The 22,128-nt window shown below is 38.2% G+C and overlaps 1 protein-coding gene across 1 annotated transcript in view; it reads left to right on the plus strand.

The window, feature by feature from the left end:
* Positions 1 to 22,128, plus strand: part of PATJ (PATJ crumbs cell polarity complex component) — a gene marked incomplete at its 5' end in the record, with an annotated part of 149,132 nt that overhangs the window by 6,313 nt on the left and 120,691 nt on the right. The window contains 9 exons of the mRNA XM_082484225.1: positions 953 to 1,081; positions 2,852 to 3,064; positions 6,810 to 6,912; positions 8,657 to 8,748; positions 9,998 to 10,136; positions 10,433 to 10,567; positions 16,267 to 16,343; positions 18,760 to 18,816; positions 19,821 to 19,955. Of these exons, the coding sequence (XP_082340351.1) occupies positions 953 to 1,081; positions 2,852 to 3,064; positions 6,810 to 6,912; positions 8,657 to 8,748; positions 9,998 to 10,136; positions 10,433 to 10,567; positions 16,267 to 16,343; positions 18,760 to 18,816; positions 19,821 to 19,955 (1,080 nt within the window). The remainder of the gene's footprint in view (positions 1 to 952; positions 1,082 to 2,851; positions 3,065 to 6,809; positions 6,913 to 8,656; positions 8,749 to 9,997; positions 10,137 to 10,432; positions 10,568 to 16,266; positions 16,344 to 18,759; positions 18,817 to 19,820; positions 19,956 to 22,128) is intronic.

Below are 22,128 nucleotides of genomic sequence, written 5' to 3' on the forward strand. Positions count from 1 at the left end.
TCAATACTGGAATCTTAATTTATTACGCTAGTAGGTTTTGATGAAAATCTGGTTAAGAGCAGTGCTTTTCCTTATTCTCCGTAATTATTTCCCTCATGATTATTACAGAGCTAGTTAAATCTGAAGCTTTTAGTGGATAATCAATATTGTTTATTGCACTGAAAATTTTAAAGAATTAAACTTTAACTGCTTTTTCATTGAAAGAGCTGCACTGAACAGACTAACAAAATAAAATACAAGTATATATCTCTACAGGGGGTCTTTAACTTCTTTTATGATATTTAACTGGCTTTGGCAAAGATTTTCAATATGCTAATAAATCCTTTATTCACAGAAGACTTAAATCTGCCTGCTTTGCTCCATTTTGGTTTCTATGAGATATTAATCTGACAGAAATATTGGCTGGGTTTGGGTTGCTTAACAGCTTTGTTATTTTCAGATTGTCTTGTAGAACATAAGGTCATGGTACAGTGTAGCTTAGAAACATGCTTCCAATTCAGTATGGCAGAATCTTGTACTGCGCTATTAATGTGTGTAAGTGAAATAACAGAAATAAGAATTTGGGCAACGCTAAGTAAAAACGAGGCCAGTGCAAGCTCCTTGCCTCTGTTTTTCTCTGTTGTTTGCAGTATTCTTGATTTATGAAAAACTAAAAGGATAGTTTTCATTTTGGCAAGAAAATCTTAAAATTGCTTTTTCTTAGTCAAGCTTTTTCCTAGTATCCTGTTATCCTGAAAGTGAAGGACAAAATGTATGTTTAAAAACAGATGAGAAACCCCACTGTGTATTTATAAGGAAATGAAGCTGACTGAACGAAATCCAACAGATCTCCAGTATGTGGGGTAGAGAGAGAAAATTGCTCTGATTGCTTCTCGTCATTCCTGGTACATGTGAAAGTGAGAAATGTTAAAGATCGACCGAAATGAAAATCTTCTGTTTTTATTAATTGCAGATTCACTGGGGCCACGTTGAAGACGTTGAGCTGATTAACGATGGTTCAGGATTAGGCTTTGGAATCGTAGGAGGAAAGTCAAGTGGAGTAGTTGTAAGAACAATTGTTCCTGGGGGATTAGCAGATCGGGTAATTTATTATATTATGTCATTTCTTGTTTGATTGTGAACTATAATTAACTGGTTTTGACAATCTTAAAATAAACTAATATACTTAAACAAAAGGAAGCTGATAGCATCAAAGTCTGAATGCCAACATACACTTTATAAATAAGTACGTTGAAGGTATGATTGAGGAAAAAGTCAGCACCTGATATGAATTAAGTTGTTTCTCAGACACGCTTTGGCTTTTACAACATTGTTGAACATGCAGAAATTCTGAAGAGTTGTCTAACCTTCTAATATTTTCAATACTTTTGATATTTTCAGCCTTTGGTAAGTCTAGGGGAGGACGAATACTCTTAATGGATTTCCACATCCTCTGTAGAATTTGGTACGTTTGGCAACATCTATAGGGACAAACTCTCTAAATGAAGTGTCAGGCAAGAGAATCTGCCTTACTGAAGTAATTGCGTTGCAAGATTCAGTTAATAGATTGAAAATGTCCTATTTTTAGTGGGTTTCATTTTAAAGGGATTTTGATCCCTGCTTTCCAGTCTGACCAGTTCAAGGAGGCACTTAGGATGGATGCAAAGCCTTTTGATATCTTTTAAAGTTCACGGGTACAGTTTGCAGCCCTTGATTGCTAATCTTTAAAGACTCAGTGCTAAGCGTTGGTACGTTTCAGGAGTAGAGCACGTGCAATAGCAAAACAGATTTGAATTTTCAATGTGAATTTGGTCATGACAAGTTACAATATTTGAGGTCTGGAACCCATGCAGACGAGATCCAGTAACATACAAAAGAGAGAGGCTGAGGTACTTCCTCTAGTATAGGATGGAAATGAAAACTGGAGATTTGGAGAGCTTTACTGGAAAATGTTGGCTTTTGCTTGACTGCCTCCCTCTGAACCTGTCATGTATAAATGAGTATTTTTTAATTATTGTGTAACACCTGTTTTGCTGTAAGGAATAGAGTGTTTTGGCTACAAATGAAGCATGTAAGTTAAGAACTCACCACATCATTCTCAGCTGAATGAGGCATCATTAAGAACATGTGAAATAATGAGCACATATACATGTTAAAATTGGATGAGTTTACAAATGAGTTTGAGTTGGTTCTGGGAATAACTCCACTATGATTGCTGTATGAATCAATGCACCTAAGGTGGTGGAGCTGTGCTGATCAATACCAGCTGAGTATTTGGTGCTAAGAATGCTTGCTTATAATAGAAATGATGATGTAGGTCACGAATCATAATTATCATGTAAAAACCGGTCTGTGTGGAATCTTTGTTACCTTCAGTGGATTTACTTGCTTGAGTTGGAGCTAGTCATATGAGAAGAGAATTGCCAGGCTAATATAGAAGTATTAGGAAAAACTCTAAAAGTCCTAAATCAAAATGCTGCGCTTTTTATTCTAACCCCTATCCGATGAGGACTATTCTGTGAAACAGCAATACATAACAACCTGTGAGATTGTAAAACGTTGTTGCTGTCTGTTTTCTTTTACATAAGGAAAGTAAACACTTTCTTAGGAATGGTACTATTCCACTTATGTGTCTTACTCAGATTTGGAGAGGTTGATTTACCACTGTTAACTACTGGAGAACAAACAGTGCATGGTCGTGCAAATGCTTCCTTGAATTTAGTATGTTGCCATGATGGTCTATGTGATGGTATTTTCTTGCATTGGCTCTCGTGGCCATGAAGATGCCTGTACGCAGTTTCAATTTTGTAATGGAAGAGATCTTTTATGTATAGACTGGAAACATTTTTTGCAATTTTATTTGTGTTTGAAGGATGGAAGGCTCCGGACAGGAGATCACATCTTACAGATTGGAGGGACCAATGTGCAAGGAATGACCAGTGAACAAGTTGCCCAAGTGCTGAGAAACTGTGGGAATTCTGTTAGGATGATCGTTGCAAGAGACCCGAAGTGTGACATTGTGGAGACTCCACCAGCTCCTGTGAGCTGGCCAGTCAGTACAGTACCTTCCTTTCAAAATGGAAATGTAAGTATCTGGTGTTACCTTGTGATATTTTTAGGTATGTTTGTGGCTTGTGATCAGAAAGGAGGAGGGGAATAGAGTATTCTTGAGGCCTAAAGTGCTTCTCCTCTTTTGAGTTTCCAGATATCATATGCATGTATTTAAGTGGTCATTATTATAACCCTGCCTTCTATAATTTTTACTGCTTTCCTGTGTGTTATTAATAACTATAATCTTGGGATCGGAATGACTAGCTTTACAGAATTTACTTCAGAGTGGGTAATTTAATTACTAAGACCATAAATGTTATCGATAAATGGTACTTTTAGTTCTCCTTCTTAGCTCATTATATTTTTGCTAATCAATCATTTGTAAGTGGATTTAAAACTTGACTGTGAATTTCCCTAGTCTGAAATCCAGAGCGCCATGGCCACACCAGAATTATTCAGCACAATCATCTTTTTATGAAACATAAGTGTGATGTTTTCATAGTCTACGCTACTGTCTGTGATAGGAAATATATCTAAAAATTTTGAAACTTGTTTTAGCAAATCTTATCATGGTCATATCAAAGTCTCTTGTTTTTGAAGTCATTCTCTTCAGTTTTGAGTAATTAAAATCAACAAATGCTACACTAAGTGTACAGTAGGTCTCGAAACATAAACAAAGCTGTGCTTGTGTACCATCTGCTACTACTGTGCTGCTTAGATTTAGGTGTAGAATCTGAGTAGCCTTTTCTTTCTTGTCTAGTTTCTTGAATATGAGTGATGAGTGAAGAGTGCTACTTTTTTTTTTGAAGCACCATTTTTAAAGGTCAGACTAGCAGTCATATTGTTACAAACTCACCTGCTCCCTTATTGAGCATAGTCACTGCAAAGGCACCCATTAGCTTTGTGTCTTGCGTCTCTCTGGAAGACTACTGTGGCTGAAGCTGTCAGTAAAGTATTTTGGGCCCTTCTCAAGCTCCTCTTCTTAGAAGAGGGATTGATGTAGTGGGAAATGTGAGAGTTGGGAGAGGGTAATCTGTGTACATAAGGTTGGAGTCTTAAAAGCAGGCTTGTCTAATACTCTGAAAAAAGGCTTTCCTAGAGAATTAGCATTGTTGTGAAGCATTTCTTTTCCAGCTGTATCATATTTTCCAAGGCCCATATTAGGAAAAAATGACATGGTCCTAGTTTTGTTTCTGCTGCAAAGTACTGTTTTGCTCTCTTCCCTTCCTCAAAGGTGGGTCTGTTTGTCACTAACTGACCCCGAGCTTTGTAGATGCCGCAGCTTTTCTAAAACGTTATTGCTTCTGGATGTCTTTTCAGTGTCCTCTTTATTCCTGCTATGTAGTTTAGAGGGGAAAAAATATGTTGCAATTTCATCTATTTCTTTCTGAATGTATCTATTGTTTTCTGAACTAAATAGTGCCTTCGTATTTAGATTTGAAGAAACTCCTCTTTCTGGTGTTAAGAGAGATTTGCTGAAGTCAAGAATAGTGGCTAATCCGAATGTATTTATTAATTTAATGATGATCTTAATGGTCTACCTTTCAGTTTGTGTCTGATTTACAACAGAACTTTTTCCTATAATCTAATTTCTCTCCAGTTTCTGAGTGCTTCACTAGCTGTGAGCTTTGGAATAGAAAATATTTTCCTTATTTTGCAAACCAGCAGAAAGGCATTTTTAATATACGGTTAGTTTTTTCAGTTTTATATTAATATTTTATTTCCTTTAAATTTCCTGTAGCAGAGAACAACTGAAACTACTTATGTCTGTCCATGGGCACAAGAAAACAGTCATATTATCTATAGTCTCCAAGATACTGACAGCAATGTAAGCAGCCTACTTGTGCTGACTGTATTTAGGACTCTGTACTTTGATTTTTCCAGACTCCACTTCTAATGTTTTGCATTCTACCAGTAACATTACTTAGAGAAAATTTCTGTAGCATCAGAGCACTGACTATGAAGGGCTTTTGATTGACAAAATAGCAGGACTCTCAAGGCCATAGCTCCATTTCAGATGTTGCTGTAGGCTTGTTTACTGTTCTGGTTCCCTCTCCTAAAGATAAGTGACAGAGCATCAAAACTTATCTTCATCTCCATCAGCATCTTATGGAGCAAGAGAGTTGGAAAGCTTTTAATGAGCTTAATGAGTTGGCTAGTGGAGGGACGTGTGTGTGATAAGAAAGGAGATAGCTGTCCATCGATTTCTCTTTCAGTGAAAAGTGAAATAGGTATGGCCGTAACTTCGTCCTGCTTTTAATACAGGTCTTTCCAAAGCTGATATTTGGCAAGCATTTGATTGAACTTCTCTTTTGTTCACTCTCTTAAGAAATGTTTTCAAGTTTCCCGGTCCGTTTTTTGCTGTTGGCAGTGACAGTATCCCTCTTGATTTCATCACTTTAACAGACCTTGCTCTGATCATTGTCTTCTTTTCGATCTCATTGGGCCGTATCTGATTACTGAAAACAAACAACTTTATGTATTTTAATTTATCCCTTGCAATCCTGGATCTATGTGCTAGATTGTTTTTCTCTTTGGTATCCCCAGTGTCTCTAGTGTGTCCTGTTTGACCTCTGTCTTGAAGTTTTGATTTTTACTTGTCAGGGTAGAGCTGCAGAGACATACTGAGGCCAGATTTGTGGGGACCTTTTTCCATATACTTGTCCAGCGTAAGCTCAGATCATATTGTAATCTTAGCTAGTGGCTTTTATGGTTTTTTTGGTAATTGTAGTAAGCAGAGGGTTCAGAGAACAGGTCATGTTATGTGCTTCCCTTTTCAAGTATTGTTTGTTTTGAGAAGTCATCAGTTCAACAAAAAAGCATTTACAAATGAATACTCTCCCTTCTTCTTTAGGTTTTAAAAATAATTTTAATTGAATGTGAACTAATGAGTCTTTTGCTTGCCATTGCCTTAGACAACCGGGAGGCTTCCAGTGCTCTTTACAGTTTGCTGGCATTCAAATCTGAACAGGGTCATATCAAACCTATTAAGATGATGTGTGTAAGATTGACTGTTGGAATGGTTTTGTGGTTTGAGATCTAGCATAAAACCAAACAATAAGCTCAAACACCTACCTAATCTCGAGTATTTGCATTTAAGTAGGCAACTGCTTCTGTAGCAGAGATGTGCCTACTATTTGTATGCGTGGTTTCTTTCATTTCAGGGCATTGAACCTGATTGTTTCAAGATCCCTTTCCTGCTGCCCCTCACTTCCTTAGTAGGTGATAACACAAAGAGATAAGCATCATTTTTTTCTGACAGAAATGTGTGATGTGATAACACTGTGTATTTATACCAGGTGGTTTTTGCTTCTTAACTGTCCAGTAGAAAGAGGTCAGGCAAGTGGATTCTTTCCACTGTTTATCAGGACTAACATATGAAAGGGAAAGAAGAAATTCTGAGGGCATTCAGGGTTTCTGTTGTCTTGTGGGATTGACTAGGAAGTTTGTTGTTACCAGGTGGCAGTGGAATCCAAAGGGAAATGGCCCTCAAGCAGTCTAACAAAAACCTTTTTTACCATAAAATATAAATATTATATCTGTGACAGGCAAGTGGGGAAAGTACTAGGAAAGAATTTAAAAAAGCAATTAATGACTTTGGGTGACTACTTATTTTCAGCAAATCTCAGGTATATCTTTTTTGCAAATATGATTCCTCCTAAAATAGGAAAATCAAAATCACTGCTCACTTCTGAAGATCTTAATTAACCTGCAATATTGTAATGGTACTGGCAAATTATGAGTTTGGTTTTTTTTACTGTCTTGCGCTTTATTTATAGGATAATACCAACCTTTTTGATACCTATGATGTTGAACTTATAAAAAAGAATGGACAAAGCCTGGGGATAACAATTGTTGGATATGCTGGCACATGTGATGTAGGTGAGTTCCACAAGATTAAGTAAAGTCTAGGACAGGCTTCTCAAATAGTGCTTGTTTGAAACAGCGTAACTTACAAAATCTATGAAGATACTTGGAGAACTTGCTGCAAAGTGAAATTCAGCCACAAAATTTTTTGAAGAGTTGTAATAGGCTTAAAAAAATAATTCCCACTTGGCTGCTGGACCGTGAATTTTACATGCTTATGTTGTTACTGTGCAAGACATTAAACTGTAACAGACAGTTCCTGCACGTACAGACTCTAACACAGGTTCCTGTCCACACTGTTCCTCTTTTCACCCCTGCAGTACATAGCACAATTCAGATAGCACATTTTAAGAAGAATTTCAAAAACGGAGTATTGGATGTCTCTAGTTTGCGTGAACTTTTGAATGGCATTGGCATCTTCAGCATGTGCAAAATAGCTCAACATGCAAGTTTCATTTGTTTAATGAATTGTAGGAGTTAGAGTGGAAATGATAAGTCAGATTAACTAGTCCATCCCTCTGCCAGGCGGGAGATGCAGAGAATCTTAGCTGTGCATGATGTGTTTGCCACCTTCACAAGATGATGTACTTGTCTTTGGCAGATGGCTGCTTGAGTGTCTGAACTCAGGGAACAGATTAAAATACCTGTGCTGGGATATAGGGACATGGAGTTAGGTTGGGGTTTCTTTTTTCCTAAGTCCTCTTTAAGTGAGAGCTGTTAACTCATCTTTCAAATATTGGTTCCGCAAATTATAATACATTTAAAATTGACTCAACTGAATATCTGGTTTTACGCAAAGGGGTAGTGCTTTTTATCTCCTCCCCTTCCTCGTGCGAATCAAGAAAGTATTCTGGGAATGAGGTGCAGGAGTGGTTCCCAGGAGGTCCTCGTGTTGCTGGTGAGGAATCCCAGACCAGAGCAGTGAGCCCTGGGAAGTGGGCTGGGGAGGAGCATGGGTCAGGCAATGGGACAAGGTGGGTTTGAAGCACAGGTAGAGGAGTTTTGCTGAGCATGGACAAACTGTGTTGGGCAGGTGTCTGAGGAAGGTTAGTGCTCAGAAAAGGATGGATGAAGTGTCAAGATTCACTAGAATTAAAGATCAGCATCTCATATTTTGCAGGAGTTTCTGGAAGGGAAGGGTTACTGTTTCAACTGATGATTGGATTTTTTACTGTTTTTTTTGTTTGTTTTTATTTCCTTGTTCTAATTAGAAGTTAGAATTAATAATCAAACGTGAAACACGACAAAGGACAGTTTTTCTGATTTCCATGTTTCTCTTTTTTTTTTTTTTTTTTTTTAAGAAAAATCCTTTTTCATTAAGATTTAAAGTGCTAAATTCTTTAGCTGTAAGATGATTGAAGTCCTGATCAAAGCACTTAAGCACATACTTTCATATTTTACTTTTAGCTTAGGTAGTCCTATTGAAATCTAATGCAGCATGGATTTAAGTGATTGTGGTTTAAAGCCTGGGTAAGCACCAGGATCAATCCATGGAGGAGGTGGCCTTTTGTGAGCCATTTTAAGGAAAAAATTTTGAGGTCAGTGTACAGGCGGTTGTGTCAGTGCTGTTGTTTTCCATCGGAGATCCTCAGTCATTCTATGTCAAGCTGTGTGAGTGGTCACATGCAAATGTTGGTGGTTTAGAGAATCATAACTTCGTGGACAGAAGTGTATGAAAAAGGCTGTAATTAAAAATCTTGATAAGAAAAGAAAAAATTGGGTTAATGTAGTAACTTGTTTCTGTTTCTCCCTCTGCCAGCAGAACCTTCAGGGATTTTCGTGAAAAATGTAATACCTGGTAGTGCTGCTGACCACAATGGCCAAATTCACGTTCATGACAAAATTGTTGCTGTAAGTAAAAAAAAAAGTCTGCTTATATACTGTTGTAGAACTAATACTTCATTACACATCTCAGTGTTAAAAGAACAATGTAGGAAGGACTTTCTAAAATTAATTAAACCTTCTCCGCTTTGCAAAGGGAATAATTTGGTGTTTCGTATTTGTTTAGGTAGTTTTGTAAAGGAAATGGGCTTTGGCTTGCTGTGGTTAAAATATTATTTTATATTCAAAGAAGTAGTAAATAGTAGTTAACTATGAAAGAGGCAAGCATTTGGATTAAAATGTTTCAGAGTGGAGAATCTTGGCTTTTGGCCTGAAGTAACGTTGAGCAGCATTAGCTTCTATTTAAATTGAATGGGGTTTGACGATGGTTAAGATTTTGCAAGATGTGGCACACTGTCTATGGTCCTTAATGACTGTGTAGCATAGTGTGGATACAATCAAAATGTTAATAGTTACAATTTAGGTTTAAAAACCCAAGCTTTATCTGTAGAAAAATTAAAAACCATTGAATAATGGTGAATTGAATAATAGCCAATTTTGCATTCACAGTACAAGCAGGAATGAATTACACAGTCTTTTTGTTTTAAGAGATAATATTTATAGAGATATGATTTTTAAATTACTTTTTAAATGTGTACTGTGCCAGACCTTCCAAAGTTGGCTTTCCTTTGTGAGACCGAAAATTAATACAACCTTGTGCTTTTATCTGCAGCTTTGTAGGAGAAGCCCCTATTGATGCATGATCTAGCAGTGAGGTGAACAGAGTATTTTGGGTGTAAATTAAAACATCTGAACTGATGTAAGAATTGGGCTATTCAGAGTGGATTATATGGACAGTTATGTGTATAGGCTTGTATGGGGCATGTTAGAAATCCATGAAAAAACTAGCAGTGATAATGAACTGAACAGAGTTCTAGGTTGACTGCTCTTGCTGGGAAGCTTCATCCGCAATAATCCTCAAGCTGGTTTTTGTAAGACAAAAAATTGCAGGGGGAAATCAGTACATACTTAGATTGGTAAATTCTGTTTTGTGGTTCCCCCATGAAGGCAGAAGAAATTACTGTTGTGTTTCCTTTTAAAATGTATTTTGAAAATATTATCTAATTAGTGAAATGTAACAGATTTAATGAGATTGTTTTGCAAATATTACTGTCTTGGGTGAATAACCCTATAATTTCTGCACAAAATAATATGCACGTGCACGCAGCCTAAGAATGTAATGTGATTACTATTATATGACACAATTCTCTTGTTTTAGGTTGATGGAGTTAATATACAGGATTATACCAACCAAGAAGTGGTAGAGGCATTGCGTAACACAGGACAGACTGTACGCCTGACCTTACTTAGAAGGAAACCTTCTTCTACTATTTCTTTAGAAAGAACTTCAGATAGAGGTAATCCTTTTTTTTTTTTTCTTTTTCAGAAACTAATTTTATTTTTCATTCAGTTTACAGTTGCCTAATTTAACAGTTACGATTAGATACCACATGATCTTAGATTTTGTAAGGGCACACTGTAGAAAATGAGAAACTTAAGGAGGAATGGAAAGAAGCAGAAATAAGGGATTCAGGAAAATTGAGTGCAAAACTCTTGTGTAGCCAAAAAAAAAAAAAAGGTACTTAATGAGACAGTGTTACTACTTCATATAATTTGCAGCATGTGATTTATTTTTTTTCATCTGTTTTCACAGTGCAGCCAACTGTTCCAACCTTTGCATCCCCTGGCACTGTAGGGACTGAAAGCAGTGTGGATGCTAAGAATAAGGAAAACCAAGAACAGAAGGATAATCTTCAAAATGAAAAGAAGCAGAGTCTACATGAGACAGGTGGATAGGTTATCTTACAGTCTCTTCTGAGTCTTTGGAATTGTCTTAAATCTATTTTCAATACTGATGGGCTGTTGTGATTTACTCCATCTTTAGCTTTTGCTACTGTTAATGTTTTGCTAATTTTGTAATGCTTTTTATTCAGGTCCCTCTGAAGTAAAGCTCTACCTTTTGGATCTATCGGCTCTTCCACCCCACCCTGTCCCCAAAATGTACCACCGTCCACAGGTTTGCCGAGAGGGCATTCTGTGTCATCATGGGGGTCATGCAGTCTTTTAAAAATATTCTGTTTGTTTCCTGTATATCATCTCTGATGCCCATTTGTTGCAGTTTCCGCTTTTGGCACTGCAATAACTTCATCAGAACTGACCTGAGCTGCTAGACTTGGCCTCCTACCAACCTGTGACCTGAGCTGCAGCATCCTGCCTTGACTGAGTAGGGTTTGCTCAAGGACCAGGGATCGTGTGTTGTGACGTGTCTCCAATTGTAGGTCATTTTCCACCCAAATGAGACAGATGCCATTTTCATGAATATCTGTCTCACCTGTGTGCTACCTGCCATGTAACTGCCTAGCTCCTGTTTGCTTGTCCTGCTTATTGTGCTCCTGATCACTGACATTTCCTGAAGTGCCAGAGACGTAGGAAGCCTAGGAAAAGTTATGTTCACCTCCTGTGAGATTCCCCACTTGGCAATGAACCTCTTGTTGCTCCCTGCTGCTTCCCAGATCCGACTCATTTCCCTTGTACTAACGCTGTTGCATACCGCTTCCTCCCATGCTGCTGTTGGAAACTAGAGTTCGCTCTCTAGGTGTGCGATTCCTGGCTTGCTTGTCCTGAGCTTACTACCTAAACTGGAAATTGTTGACTGCACACCTATGCAAGCAGATGAGAATCTCTGCTCTGGCAAAGGCGTAATAGGTGTAAAGACCTGATAGCTGGGATTGGAAGGTGGACAGAGGTTCAAATTAGGCATATGTTTTTAACAAGAAAGGCAGTTGAACACAGGAGCGAATCACAAAGACGTGGATTGCTTTGTTTTTTAGCTGACTTTCTGAATCAAGGTTGGAGGTCTTTCCAGAAGGCATGCTTCAATTCACTTACAGATTTCTGGGTTTTTCTACAGGAACTTCTGGGTGAATTTCTACAGCTTGTGTTAAAGTCAGCATAAATTATCCTTATGCCTTGTTGTTTCTAAGATATGTAGATGTAATAGAGGATTCTAAATTATGGCTGTCAATGAATAACAATTTTGCTATGATTGTGGAAGATCTGTCACTGTTAAAGACAACCTGGAAACGAGAGAAATGTAGCAGTTCCTACGTTCCATTCTGGTTTACTTTTCTGTCCAAGCCTTGTAACCAGACATCCTTTGTTGTGACTTTTGCATCTTCCCAGAAATAGGAAGCCAAAACAGAGGTGGCTGAGTAGCTGAGATGGGAGGTTATCAAAGCATTGTTTTAGCTGTGTGAACGGAAAAGCATATATTGATTTGTAGTTACAATGGATGAAGAACTTAGGACTTATCAGTAAGATGTATTTAGGGGCAGAAGAGCCAGGAGGACTTACACTCACTATGACAGAGGCTAGAAAAGAGCAACACACGCTGGCCTGTGTCACTTACCTAGTCCTTTTTTACTGTGGAACTTTCTATGCATGAAGTTTTTTCTTTTTCTAGTGAAGTGAACAATATCCCTGTAGTCAGTTCCTGACTACTTGTGATGGGGTTATCTGGTGTCACAGGCTGCAGAGGTCTGCCCTGATGCAAAGAGAACTTTCTGAGGAATTTGTTACCTAATCCGTAGTGCTGTGCAAATATGGTATATCAATGCCGGGATCAGTTTATGCTGGGAACTAAAATCACTTTTACCTGGCTTGAAGCTAACAAACTGTGTTAGGCTCAAGATGTGTTATCTAGATATGCTTTAGCGATCCCTGTTCTGCTGATAATCAGCTTGGATCAAACTGTATTTTTGAGCTCTTTTCATAGCAGACCCAGGCTGCTTTGATGTGGATCCGCTGCCTCTCCATAGATACTCCAAAGCCCTTAGTTTCAAAAGGAGTTTGTAACCAATTTGTATGTATATGAGTGGCTCCCTTTCAATTCTAGCATTGTGCACATCTCGTAATCCCCTTCCTTGGAGCTCTGCGCAGCGTCGTGCAGATGCACCTGGGTCTGGCAAGGACTTCATTGCCTGGGATTCACAGCTGCCGGTTGGACCCATGCTGGTTCCTTGCAGGGGCGGTGTGGTATATCTGCGCTGCATTCCCCAGTACATCACGTAGCAAGTGTAGTAGAAGATTTTTCTGTTCGCCTGGGTATCCAAGCTCCTCTTACCCTGGAGAATACAGGATAATGTGTTTGTGTGCACAGCGTGTCTTGGGATACCAAAATTTAAACACTGAAGATACTATTTGGTGGCAGTTCGATACTGTCCTTGATACCATCTAGCAGTGCTGGTCCTGCTCGGGCCAGCAGGATAATGTAATGGGCATGGCTTTGAAATTGAGCAATGAATCAGGAGCATTTAATACAATGGTAAGCAAGTACCATTGCTTGATTAAACTGTTTGGGTTTTTTTTCATAGTGAAAAACCACTTCAAGTTACAAGGTTCTGCAAAAGCTTTATGCAACTATAAAATGTGTGTGTGTATCTCTGTTAAAAAGTTGAAATACTTAGTTGCAAGTTGTACTCGCACTGAAATAACGATGTATGACATTTCACCTTGGAATAGAATTTAATGGCCAAGTTTAAATTCCAGAGATAGGTGCTTATTTTGGACATGGTGATGGCCACTTCATTATAACGGTGCTAAAGTAAATACTGCTAATTTAAGGCTTTGACTAAACTCTGGAAATGCTTTTAGAAGTCTAATGTAAAAGGTATGTTTTATAAAATATGTATTACTTCCCTTTAAGTGCAGTTGTGTGAAATTCTTATTAAATGGTGTTTCCTGGAGAGGTATTAAATAGTAATTCTGGCCAGGCAAAACCGTGCTTAAGCAGCTCTGTTACAAAGGCAACATGGTTTAGGATGCAATGTGCACGAGGCCTGAAACTTTCTGCTAGCAGACTGGAGGCAATTAACTTAACAGCTGCATCTGCAATACTGCAGACTGGGCAGAACTGCTTTCTTTTGCCTTGCAGCAGTACTGAAAACCCAAAGATATGATGATGCTAGTCAAGCGCTTAAAGACAGCTGGGGAAAAACATCCAACAGTAGGGCAGATAAAGGTAGTGCATTAATGAAGTGCACTACAGCACAGTACACATCCTGGTATAGTAAGTTTGTGGAACCAGGAGGAAATTGCAAGAAGAAAAGATCCCAATTTTGAAGATGCTGGCAATTTTGACCAGGAAAGATTATTTTTACTATACGCTTGTGATTTATTCCTGAAGCTTGCTAATTAGAAATGAAAAACCGTATGGAAGTGCGGACAGAAGGACAGACTAAATACGTTGAAAGTTGTTGCTAATGAAAGCTGTCCCTGGGAAGCGTTTTCATTTCTGAGGTCTTGCACATTATAGAAGATGTGGTACGTATCTCAGGTCATGAGAAATCCATCTGGATGAGAGACTAGAAAGAAACTTCCTATTAGCTGCTATGTGGAAAACGCTGTTTGGGGAAAAAGGAACATTTAAAGTGAATTGGGTGGATTGGAATTGAATATATTTAATCCAAATCCCTCCAGCCAACATTTCCACGGTTCTGAGGAAGTCACAGGCAAAGACTTCAAAGTGTGTTTGAAAGAAAGAAGGGGGGGAAACTTCAAATGGAGGCGTGCATCAGCACCTGCTCTGAACAACTCATAGATTTTGGTAATGTGTTTTGGAAGTGACAAAAAAATCTGTATTCAGCCAACTGAACACAGCTTACAGTTACTTAACTGAACTTTGAGCTTGACCCTAAGATTCATTACTCCTCGTGAACCTTAAAATCTATATTTGGCTGCACGGGGGATTGCAGGTGCTTAGGTCCAGTGTGTTCATGGTGTAACTTTGTAATAGCAGAAAAAGAGACTAAAGAATTTCTGTCCCTATATATTTCTGCAAATAGAAGGGGCAGAAAAATGCACGGTTGTTCTGGTTTTACTATAGTTGGGAAGTTAAGGTAGTGATCAGCCTTACGAAGGCAACTTCTTCTTTAAAACTTCCATTAAATTTCAATGGAGGAAAAACCCCTTAACTCACAGCTGAGGCTTTTGGGACAGTTTGTCTTCCCATTTTTTTAAGGAGATAATACATTTCAGAGAGAACTGTGGGATGTATTTACAAACCCAAGGTTTTTTTCTTGTTGGGGTTTCTTTTTGGTGACAGAAAATAGTTGTCTGAATTGCTGGAATCATTGAATATCAGTATCTTCTTGAGCCTAAGGTTAAAGATGCTCTGGATGTTTCCAAGTGAAATCTCAGTTGTTAGACTCTGAGGAGTTTGGTTTCTCAGTGCAGATCAGACAGAATTTGCCTATCTGGCATGACAGAAAGTGAGGGAAGAGATGCAGTGATGGGTTATTTTGTTGTATAAGTTAACTTAAATCTTTGTTTTTAATGAGCGGAAAACTTCAAAGTTATGAAATGGTGTAACGAGGATTGTATTGCAAAGCTCATGTTTTATCTTTGCCATCTACAGAGGTGTTGAAAGCTGAGGCAGCTTGACATCCCCTTTGTGTAGGCTTTTGCTAGTACGTAGACTCTGAGCTTCTCTTGGTGTCTTCAAAATTCCCTCCTTGAGGTATTTTACTCACTACTTTGCGTGCAAAATGCGAGGTTGTGATTTACATTCTAAATTTAAGTACAACACATCAGCAATACTGAGGGGTCTGTGCCTTGTCTAGACATCTGACAAACTACTGCAGTCCTTCAGGGGGGGAAAAAAACAGGTTTTGGTAATTCAGACCCCAGTTGCTGCTGCTGTAGCTGCTAGATGGAATTTGCTTTAGAGCTTGATTCTTACCAGTTAAACATTGCTTCGGCTTGGAACTTTGTATGTGCGCTGAGCTTCTGGATGAGGTCAAACGCAGGGCAGCCAGTCATTTTATGCTGTCTAGCTCTGTCAAATTGTCTTACATGAATGTAATACTGCCTTGGTTGCATAAGTAAGAAAGCTGAAAAGATATAAATGTCAAGATAGCCAAGTTCCCACGGAAGACTGGTTTAGAACTGGAGCTTATATTAAAGCTCATGTTACTTACTGGCCTAATTAAACTAGACAAGCCTTTATACCTGCCAAATATATAAATAAAGTCTGTGAGTGCATTGTGCTGACGCAGCCCCTCGATAACAGCAATATCTTGTCAGGTGTTTTACTTCTTAAGGGGGTTCATTTTTGTGGGAGAGGATGCTTCCCTGGAGTGGCAAGCATTTTTATAGCAACAAATTATGAAGTCGTGTGAAATTTGTTTTGCAGCCCGAAAGAATGATTTATTTACAGTGCTATAGGGTACAGAACTTGCATCTCATCACCTCTTCTGCTTCTCAGTTGAATAAATCACACGTTAGCAGTAGCTGACATTTTGCATTGTTTTCCTAAGAAAGATATTTTGATTTGCACTGTTTGATAGACTCAGCTTAATGCACTTTCCTTTTTGGGATTATTTCCTCTAATCTTTTATTTACACTGAATTTTTATTGAACTATTTAGAAGTAAATGTACTTCTGAATGTACAATACGCTAGTAAATTTAATATTCACTTTCATATTTAGGAAAAGTCCCACTCCCTCCAGCACATGAGCTGAAATGCAAGTGGGAAAACCTGCTGGGACCTGAATATGAAGTTATGGTATGTTATCTTTCAATAAATTACATTCATGTGTGTTATTTCTTTAAATTACAGATCTGTGAGCTTAGCAGTACAGGGTGTTTATAGAACAGTTTAGTGTTGAGAACAGATCAGTAACATCAAATTTTGATCCCTGTAACATCAAGGCTGAAATATAGAAGTGTTATAATGAGTTGTTGAGGGTTTTCTTTTCATTCTGTTTGTATAGTATTATTGTTATACAGATACTAGACAGGAACAGTGATTTAAGAAAATCAACTGTCCTTTTAAATCTGCATCATAGCAGCTACTTAAAATATGTGGCATTTTTATGATTTCATTTATGATCTATTTGTTTTATTGTGCACCAGGAAAAAAAGGCTCAGGATAGAACTCCTATGTTTCATGAAGAATCTTACCATTTTATTAGAAGAATGAAAGAATGATTTTCAAATGTGCTGGGAAAATAGGAAGTAATTCACAGTGGTGTAGCTTTGTGGTGCCAGTGTCAATTAAATATTTCTTCACTTCATATTAAATAATTTCCAAGCAAAAGATTGTTTTGATGAATCTTCAAAAGGAGTTGACTGAAATTGTAATTCACTACTGTTTTTCAGTGCCGTGTTAGCCAGTGAGTACAGATAAAAGACTCCAGCCAGTGTTCTTTCCAAAGACTTAAAAAATTCTCACCACCACCAAGAAAATGCCCTGTTTGTCTTTGCAATGCTTGTCCAGTTGATTTAGAGACACTTATTTTTACTACTTGGAGTAGCCATCGTTCCAGTCACTCACTGGAAGATTTAAAGTAGCTTTAAGAATTGCCTTGAGAAACTCGCTTCTCTTCTTTCCATTAGCACTCCTTTAAGATCTGAAGTTCGTGTAAGATTATGTACGTGATGCAATAAATCTGTTTGGCTGCCCACTTCAGTTGCTTGGTATTCCCATCCTTACATTTCAAGAGTCTGATATTACTTCCCTTAGCACTATCACACCTCCCACAGAGGACGAAAACTGCTTAGTTCGTGAAACCGTCCTTTTCTAATTCTTCCTTAGCTGCCACCAGTAAAATGTCAGGAGTGAAAATGATACTGATTGGTCCTTTTAAATAATAGAAGGAAACTGTTGTGGCATCCCATTTTGAAAGTCATTTTTCGGTTCTTCCAGTTCTTGTCATCTGTACCTACCTCTAGTCTTGCTTGGCTGTGTTCAATAACGTTAGTTCGATTTCAGCCTGATAGTGCAGTCCCTGTTTCACGCTATCCTCATTCCTACACTCAGCCCCCAGAAAGTCACCCTGAAGGTGCCTACAGGTTTGAGGATTTCTCTTCAGAGGAAATAACTGTTTGAAGGGAGGTTTTGATGTCACTCATGGCTTCTGTGTTGCTGATCCTTTGTGGTACCAAAGGAAGGAGCTGAGACCCTGCTGAAACAGATAGAGACCCTGGAAGTCTGTACAGGGATGTATGACCGTCTGGGATTTGTTGCCAGGTACCTGAGTGTGAGCAGTCAAGCTGAGGAGTTATCAGTCATAGATTCATTTAGTTACAACTGAATGGACATGAAATGGATTCTGTCTGTTGGGAAAAATACCCTAGGTGTTGGAAAACAGGATGCTGGAAGCCCTATTTAAAATTAAGCCTACAGAAAAAGCTGAGGCTTGGTGTTGTTTCATAGGTAGAAATTTCTAATTTCCTGCAAGGCTATATATTTTTCCAAATCCAACTAGTGTAGCAATCCTCCCAAACATATTCAACTTCAGTGTCCCACACTCCAACCCTGGGCCATAGATCACCGCAGATGTCATCTTATTACATTTAAAATTAGAGTAAATAACCTTCTAAGGTTATAGATAAATAAATTATGTTAAGGAAGAACATTACAACAAAACTGGTGGCGAACATAGTTATTTTATTAATATAAAAAAAATGAAGATATACTGAAGGGATTTCTTGTCACTGTTTAAAATAATCCAGTTTGCATTCAAATGTGGTAATTAAACTTATGTATTTCAAGCCATGTTGGAAACATGCTGCAGAAGATGGTGGTTTAGTCTAGATGTTAGATGGCTATACTATAGCCTGAAGTAATAATTTAAGCTATCGTACTTTTCAAATTCTGATTGGCAAGTCACTTTGGGTATTTGTGTCAAACATAATGGTATTTTGTGCTTATACGGGATTACTGAACTTGACTAAAATTGGCACTCAGGCTTCGGGAATAGGATAATATTGGAATCTGCTAATAGTGCATAATCACCACATTCCTAGTTGTAAATGTTCTGTGTCTGAAAGATTTTTCTAACATTTGTGTAAAATTATTTTGCATCAATGTGACTTTGTTTAAGTACAGTTTATTTTGCTCATCAGTTTTTTGCCAGAATTCTGGTAAAGTCTTTATTGTCCTGCTATTGAAAAATGTTACGGTGTACAATTTTTAGGTTGTGAATGTGGATATGCCCATTACGGATGATTCGGAGCTCCAGAAGTACTCAAAGGTATGACTTGCATGACGGTTTCCTTCCTGATATATATTGGCAGAGTAATCCCAGGAGGGCATCACACAATTCCAGATTTATGTGTTTCAGAAATTTAGTGGCTTTGTGGCCCTATCTTACTTTTCCAAAACAAGGCTTCCAGTATTCTGCTTATCTTCTCGACTGGTCCAATACCTTTTTGTAGCATGGGCAAACGAATCTTTTAACAACTCCCCCCTCTGCCCCCCCACCCCACCACAAATCAATGGATTGCTCCATTTACTTGAATATCCAGGATTAACTGGGAGCCAGAAGGGCACTCAGTGTTTCAACTTAAGTAATAAAAAGCCAGAAAACGGCCAAACTGAAGGTGCAGACACTTCTCCCCAAGTTGCCATAACTTCTGCTGCTTTGTCTGGATAGCGTATCAGTTTTATGCAAGTCTTCCTAGTATTAACAGGCATGAGACACTAATGGTTGGAGGCTCCCTAGAGAAAAATTCCAAATTAAGGAGGCCCACTGGGAAAAGGCAAACACAAAATTGGTGATTTCACCTTGCAGAAAGAACGATGCCAGTATTATTAGCTATTTACAGAGGATGCTTCATGGATATTTTTCCTACCTCAAAGTAGTGTGGATCCTAAAGGAGTAAGACAGCTGATTTTGTGCTGTGTTTTTATGGTGATTATGGAATTTCCGTCAGTTTTGTTGAAAACTCACCTTTTGGGTAGGGTAGACTTTAGGTGGTACGTTTCTCGCATTTTTTCCAATATGGTAACCTTATTTAAGAATACAGTTCAAATTGACTTTTCCCCCAAAGGGCAGATGGATTGTTTTTATTTGCGCAAACAGTTTGTGTAGAGAAATTATGGACATTTGTGCTGTAATGCAGATGATGTCAGTATGAAGACTTAATCATCTTACTGTGTGCTTAGTTTAATTTGGTGAGCTACTGAGTCCTAAATGTGTTTATATTGTGGTAGATAAGGATATATACATTTTCAGTTGTACTTATATTTTGGCAGCTATTACCCATCCACACTTTGAGATTAGGAGTTGAGCTTGACACGTTTGATGGACACCATTATATCTCATCAATTGCTTCAGATGGTCCAGCTGCAACACTTGGTCTTCTGCAACTGGAGGATGAACTTCTGGAGGTAAAAAAACCCCCACCCTCCCCCCAAATAGAACTGATATTTCCTGGCTTAGCCTTCTTAAAAATGCTTGTATTAAATTCTAGTTTGGCTGCTGTGTGCGCAATAGTCATATTCAAGAGTTGGTTGTGGAAGCAGTTAAGAGTAGTGCTTTTGGAAGTCACATTCATTTTCTTCACTGTTTCATTCCTCCTTTATAGGCAAAATGTCAAGTTCTTGTGACCTCTTAGTCACTTCACGCGGGGGGGTTCTGAAATGTTTTAACACGAGTGTCAGGAGTTATAAGGGCGGAGATAATATTTGTCTTGAATGTATTTGTATGTGTGGTCCTTTAGCTCAGTCTTTTGAGCAGTTTGGCATTAGTTTTTGTGGTGGATAATCTTTCTTAGTATTTGTCACTCCTAAAAAATTTACAACAGTCTCAGGAATAGTGGTTCCTGTTATGTATTATAACTTACTTGTTGAGTGTTGAAAGACATTTGTGTGTATAAGCTAGTACATCGGTTTGTTTAAATATGTATAAAGAGGTAATGGGGCAGCTTTGAAGTTATCGGAATCAGCCCAGAACTATTCGTTCAGGAAAAATATTTATTTGATAGTATTAAAATAATACGTGTTTTATGTGTGTGTGTGTGTATGTATATCGATCAGTTTCTCAGCCTGCAAGTGAAAAGACATTAATTTCCTGTTGAATACCTGCTCTTTGTGGAATATTTTGAATTTGAACCTTTTTTAGTGGATGCAAAGAACATTTAATTGACATCGATGGGCATAGAATTAGGCCTTCTGAAAGACTAATTTGTTAGGTGTACAGCTCTCTTGCTTTTACTTGTTGTTCGCCCTTTAACATCAGAAATTCGTACTGATATCACTAAGACCTAAAACATTTTCTTCAGTTGTTGCTTAACGGAGGCAATCTTGATTCCTAAAGGAAGGGATTAATGGAATGCATGAAGTGTTGTTTAAATTCCTTGGCCACTAAACAAAAAATTGTATATGAACAGCAATAATGTAGTGCTGTAGAGTAAGTTAGGAACCTTTAATTGTATATATTTAACAGTTTTACTTATTACTGTGTACTTACAATTAAGTGCACAGGTATGACCAGACCTAGGGAGCATACATTTATTTCTACTCTGTAGGTGGAAAAAAACCCCAACGAAATAAAAATGTGCTCCAGGGCTAAAGCTATATATGCCAGGTTTAGCCCAGAGTATGTTTTTGCAGCCAAGTTATAAATCCCCTTAAGTAGGGGTTTGCAATGGAAAAAGTGACAGCCCCATTCCCAAACAAGCAGCTCTACCTGGGCCTGATACAGTTGGGATTAAAATGTGATCAGCAAGGAATTTTTTTTAATATATAGTGAGGTTGAATGTTGATTATTTTTAATGATGTGTTTGAATTATGATGGTATTTTATCCCCCCCCCCCCCCCCCCCCCCCAATTTTAGATAATTTCATTGTGTTCTTTTTTAGGAATAAATTGCTTCCTTGTGTCCTTCTAGTTTTGTTAAAAAATTTTGCTCGCTCCTATTTGATGGCACAACTAAGTAGAGTGGTCTGGTGAATGAATGGGGTGTTGGGCACCTTGCGTGTTTAGAGGCTGATTTCTGGCAGCTGCAAAAGGAGAAATGGGAGTCCCCAGGTCTGCCTGGGAGCGTGCGGTAGCTCTTCTCCATCAATCACAGTACGCTGAGAAGTGCTGGTAACTTTCCACCACTCTGCCGCTCTCAACGCATTAAAAAATCCTTATGCGTAGATACTTCTGCTTAAATAATTAACTAATGGATTAGCCTGATAGCTCAGCAGTTGTTGTAATTCTTACAGAAAAAACCCATAGCAGTTCGTCTTACCGTGTTGGAGGCCAGTTACACCACTCTGAATTTTTCTCCTTGGCTGAGTTATAGTGTGAGAGTAACTCTGTTTCCCAGCAGCATAAGCTATATTTACTCTGTGAAAAGCACAAACAAAAAAATGGGGAAAAATAGAGGTGATCAGGAAGAAAATGGTGGCTAAAGTGAGATTGCTGTGTATTTTTGCACAAGGTTGAGCCCCTCTACAGAACAAGGAGATCTGGGAAGTATATGGCAAGGCTCTGCCTCAAGTACACATGTACTGAGGTGTGTACGTGTATGTTGTATATTTACATGCTATGTTTTCTAGGATCAAATGTGGGT

Source organism: Vanellus vanellus (genome assembly GCF_965231255.1).
Source record: "Vanellus vanellus genome assembly, chromosome: 5".
Taxonomy (NCBI): domain Eukaryota; kingdom Metazoa; phylum Chordata; class Aves; order Charadriiformes; family Charadriidae; genus Vanellus; species Vanellus vanellus.